This window comes from Mandrillus leucophaeus, unplaced genomic scaffold, assembly GCF_000951045.1.
Source record: "Mandrillus leucophaeus isolate KB7577 unplaced genomic scaffold, Mleu.le_1.0 Scaffold17, whole genome shotgun sequence".
In the NCBI taxonomy this organism is placed as follows: domain Eukaryota; kingdom Metazoa; phylum Chordata; class Mammalia; order Primates; family Cercopithecidae; genus Mandrillus; species Mandrillus leucophaeus.
In genome coordinates this window covers 5,719,728-5,725,035 of record NW_012101698.1, presented here as the reverse complement: position 1 = coordinate 5,725,035, position 5,308 = coordinate 5,719,728, and the positions used below count along the sequence as shown (strand labels likewise).

The following is a 5,308-nucleotide window of genomic DNA, read 5'->3' as shown; positions in this document are numbered from 1 at the left end:
CATTAGATTACTAGGGAGTGGGGATGTTGTAGCCCCACTTTGGAGGCACAGCTTACTGAAAGTGAAACAACAAGGGAATTGGTGGAGACGGAAACAACTTTATGACTTCAAAGTCCTTTCACGAGTTGGGCGTGGTGGCTCACACCTGTAATGCCAGCACTTTGGGAGGCTAAGGTGAGAGGACTGCCTGAGCCCAGGAGTTTGAGACCACCCTGGGCAACATAGCCAGACCTTGTCAGTACAAATAGTAAAAAAATTAGCCGGGTATGGTGGTGCGTACCTGTGGTCCCAGATACTTGGGAGGCTGAGGTGGGAAGATTGAGCCCAGAAGAGTGAGGCTGTAGTGAGCTGTGATTATGCAACTCCACTCCAGCCCAGGCGACAGAGCAAGACCTTGTGTCAAAAAACAAAAAAACAGGCCGGGCGCGGTGGCTCAAGCCTGTAATCCCAGCACTTTGGGAGGCTGAGACGGGCAGATCACGAGGTCAGGAGATCGAGACCATCCTGGCTAACATGGTGAAACCCCGTCTCTACTGAAAAATACAAAAAAACTAGCCGGGCGAGGTGGCGGGCCCCTGTAGTCCCAGCTACTCGGGAGGCTGAGGCAGAAGAATGGCGTAAACCCAGGAGGCTGAGCTTGCAGTGAGCCGAGATCTGGCCACTGCACTCCAGCCTGGGTGACAGAGCGAGACTCTGTCTCAAAAAAAAACAAAAACAAAAACAAAAACAGCTCTTTCACAGATACTACAATTTCCCTGAGAGGCAGGCTGGGGAGAAGTGACAGGCTTTGGTAAGAGTGCTGATCACTGGCATGGTGTTGCAGTGCCACACAGTGCTGTGTCTAGAAAAATGAGAACCATATCTCATTCACAGTATTAACATTATTATCAAAGTGTCTCTGGAATTCCTGACCTAACTGTAACCTTAATTCACTTTTGCCTGAGTTTAGTTCCTTTTCTGTACAAAGCAGTATTTACCCTGCCTATTCAACTGAGGTGTTGTGAGGATCAAAAGCTATACTGTATTTGGAAGCAATCTGTAAAATGGAAAACCTTACGCCGGGTGCAGTGGCTCACGCCTGTAACCCCAGCACTTTGGGAGGCCGAGGCTGGTGGATTACCTGGGATCAGGAGCTGAAGACCAGCCTGGCCAACATGGTGAAAACCCATCTCTACCAAAATACAAAAATTAGTCAGGCATGATGGTGAGTGCCTGTAATTCCAGCTACTCAGGAGGTTGACACGGGAGAATTGCTTGAACCCGGGAGACGGTGGTTGCAGTGAGCCGAGACTGCGCCACTGCACTCCAGCCTGGGTGGCTAAGGGAGACTCCATCTTAAAAAAAAAAAAAAAGAGGAAAACCTTGACGGAACAGAGTGGATATTACTTTTAAGTTGTTTAGCTGAAAGTTTTCTTTTTTTCTGGTTCTGTCCAGACTGGAGTGCAGTGGGACAATCACTTAAGTAGCCTTAAACTCCTAGGCTCAAGTGATCCTCTTGCCTCAGCCTCCCAAGTAACTGGGACTACAGTTGAAAACCACCATGCCCAGTTAATTTTTTTTTTTTATTTTTTTTGAGACAGAGTCTCACTCTGTCACCCAGGCTGGAGTGTTATGGCACAATCTCAGCTAACTGCAGCCTCCACCTCCCAAGTTGCTGCAATCCTCCTGCCTCAGCCTCTCAGGCAACTTGGATTACAGGCACATGTCACCACACCCAGCTAATATTTGTATTTTTAACAGAGTCGGGGTTTCACCACATTGCTCAGGCTGGTCTCGAACTCCTGACTTCAGGTTATCTGCCAGCCTCAGCCTCCCAAAGTGCTAGGATTACAGGCATGAGCTACCATGCCCAGCTAATTTCTGTTTTTGTTAGAGATGGTGCATTGCTATGCTGCCCACGCTCGTCTCGAACTCCTGGCCTCAACCTCCCAGTTGGGATGGCATGAGCCACCATGCCCAGCCAGTTTTCTTCTTATGAGGAAGATACAATAGAGATGTACAAAGTGAACAGGAGATCCTGACTCCAGCTACTTTTCAAAAGACACATGAATTTCCCATTTTTGCTTACTCATTCACCATAATGAATGCATACTATGTGCCAAGAATCAAACTGAATGACAGCCTATGTCCTTCCTGGGAAGACAATCATATACAGAATTAACTGCAGTATTGTGTAAAAGGAGTGAATATATCAACTATGAGCCTACGAAGGCTGGAACTATTAAAAGCTGTATCCCCACATTCATTTATTTACCCCATTTATTCAATATAAATTCAATATATTTATTCAACATAAACTCATTCATTTATTCACTGGAAGGCTGTATGGGATACAGAGGTAGCACAAAGGCAGAACCTCAGGTTTCACTTAATAACAAGAGCTGTAAACGTCTTGGGTGCCTTAAATCACACTGTGCCTCCAGCCACTCCACAGGAATTTTTTTTGAGACAGGGTCTCCCTCTCTGTCACCCAGGCTGAAGCGCAGGCAGTGGTGCAATCATTTGGCCTTCCAGGCTCAGGTGTTCCTCCCACCTCAACCTCCGGAGCAGCTGGGACTACAGGCATGTGCGACCACACCCAGCTAATTTTTTGTATTTAAAAAAAATTTTTGAGGCCGGGTACGGTGGCTCACGCCTATAATCCCAGTACTTTGGGAGGTCGAAGGCAGGTGGATCACAAGGTCAGGAAATTGAGACCATCCTGGCTAACATGGTGAAACCCTGTCTCTACTAAAAACACACACAAAAAATTAGCGGGGTGTGGTGGCACACACCTGTAATCCCAGCTACTTGGGAAGCTGAGGCAGGAGAATCACTCGAACTTGGAAGGCAGAGGATACAGCGAGCCGAGATGATGCCACTGCACTCCAGCCTGGGCGATAGAGATTTTCGCCCGGGTGCAGTGGCTCATGCCTGTAATCCCAGAACTTTGGGAGGCCAAGGCAGGTAGATCACCTGAAGTCAGGAGTTCGAGAACAGCCTGGCCAACATGGTGAAACATGGTGAAACCAAAAATATAAAAAAATTAGCCAGGTGTGGTGGTGGGCGCCTATAATCCTAGCTATTTGGGAGGCTGAGGCAGGAAAATTGCTTGAACCTGGGAGGTGGAGGCTGCAGCGAGCTGAGATCATGCCATTGCCCTCCAGTCTGGGTGACAGAGCGAGACCTGTCTTGACATTTTTTTTTTTTTAGACAGGTCTCTGTCACCCAGGCTGGAGGGCAGTGGCACAACCACAGCTCATTGCCACCTCCGCCTCCTGGGCTCAGGTGATCCTCCTACCTCCGACCCTCAAGGAGCTGGGACGACAGGTGCTCACCATCATGAACTGGTTAATTTTTTTTTAGAGACAGGCTGCTCTCAAATTCATGAGCTCAACCGATGGGCCCATCTCAGCCTCCCAAAGTGCTGGCACTACAGGCATGAACCACTGCACTGGGGTGCCACAGGACCTTTTAACATGCTCTTCATGTGCCAGGTAAGCTGTCTGCCCCACTCTTTTCCCTTTTCCTAGTAAACGTCTCACTTTTGATGTATCAATTCCAAAGAAACTTATTTCCGGGGCACAGTGGCTCATGCCTATAATCCCAGCTGAGGCATTTGGGAGGCTGAGGCAAGAGCATTGCTTGAGGCCAGGAATTCAAGACCAGCCTGGGCAACATCGGAACACCTGAGCCTGGGAGGTCAAAAAAAAATTTTTTTTTTTTTTTAATTAGCCAGGTGTGGTGGTGTGCACCTGCAGACCCAGCTACCTGGGAGGCTGAGTTTTGGTCGCTTGAGCACTTGAGCACAGAAGTTTGAAGCTGCAGTGAGCTATGGTCACACCAAAACATTCCAGCCTAGGTAACAGGTTGAGATCCTGCCTCAAACAACAACAAATGTAAAGACACTTTTTTTTTTTTTTTTGGAGACCGAGTTTCACTCTTGTTGCCCAAGCTGGAGTGCAATGGTGCTCGCAATCTCGGCTCACTGCAAGCTCCGCCTCCCGGCTTCAAGTGATTTGCCTCAGCTTCCCCAGTAGCTGGGAATACAGGCATGTGCCACCACACCTGGCTAATTCTGTATTTTTAGTAGAGACGGGGTTTCTCCACGTTGGTCAGGCTGGTCTCGAACTTCTGACCTCAGGTGATCTGCCTGCCTCGGCCTCCCAAAATGCTGGGATTACAGGGGTGAGCCACCGCGCCCGGCCAAGATACTTATTTAAGAAAGCCTTCCCCTTCTTGCTAAGGCTCCCCCTTTTACTGTCTCACAGCCTCAAGTGTTTCCCTTCATAATTTCCACATGTGCTTAATGGCTTGTTTAATGTGCGCCTCCCCCATCAGGCTGTCAGTTCCATCCCAGCAGCAACGACTGTTTTGGGCTATTTTTTGAAACGGAGTCTCCCTCTGTCACCCAGGCTGGGGTGCAATGGTGTGATATCAGCTCACTGCAACCTCCGCCTGCCAGGTTCAAGCGATTCTCATGCCTCAGCCTCCCGAGTGGTTGAGATTACAGGCATGTGCCGCCACGCTCGGCTAATTTTTGTATTTTTAGTAGAGACGGGGTTTCACCATATTGGCCAGGCTAGTCTCGAACTCCTGACCTAAGGTGATCCACCCGCCTCGATCTCCCAAAGCGCTCGGATTAAAGGCGTGAGCCTCCGCGCCGTCCCTGGGCTCACTATTACAGTGGCTGCTAAATACGTATTTCGTGATCAGGTATACTAATCCTTTAACAGCAAGTTCGGAATTAACTCACATGCTTCAACGCACACCGAGAAATACAAACTGTTTTACAGAACAGCTGAAGATGACGGTCTAGGTGGGCCTGGACCGGCATCAGCTGTTTCATTTTAAGAAGTCAGGGAATGGCTGGCTCACAGCAGGACTCCCCCCAGCTGGCCCATCCTTCCTCCTGTGCTCCTACCCGCCCCAGGGGATTAAAACCAAGGGAGATGAAACCTCAGATTGGCAACCGTGAGGTCTTGGTGCTCAACAAATCCACCCGAGGCCGCGACACTCGCAGCGCTCCCGGGAGCGAACGCAAGGCCACACTGTCCAGCTCCCGCTCCCGCCCAGACTGGGCTTCTCCGGGCCACGCGGGGCTTGACCCTGGGGCCCACTGCGGCTGCCGAGCTTTCCCCCCAGGCTGCGGGCCCAGCCGCTCTCCTAGCACCGCAGAGCTCTCCGAGGGCCGCCTACCTCTCCTAGGGTCGCCGTCCCCAGCTCCTCCCTCAGAGTCCCCGGCCGAGGGCTCGCTGTACCTATTACTGCAGGCGCGCAGCTGTTCCGGCCCCAAGACACAGCCGGCCACAACCCGCCGCGCCCCGTC

At 50.5% G+C, this 5,308-nt stretch overlaps 1 protein-coding gene across 1 annotated transcript in view; it reads right to left on the bottom strand.

Annotated features, from left to right (window-relative positions):
- The window catches only part of AARS (alanyl-tRNA synthetase), a 53,375-nt gene extending 48,559 nt beyond the window's left edge, over positions 1-4,816 (bottom strand). Inside the window, exon 1 of the mRNA XM_011976824.1 lies at positions 4,736-4,816. Coding sequence (XP_011832214.1) covers positions 4,736-4,816 — 81 coding nt within the window. The remainder of the gene's footprint in view (positions 1-4,735) is intronic.
- Between the last annotated feature and the right edge of the window lie 492 nt (positions 4,817-5,308).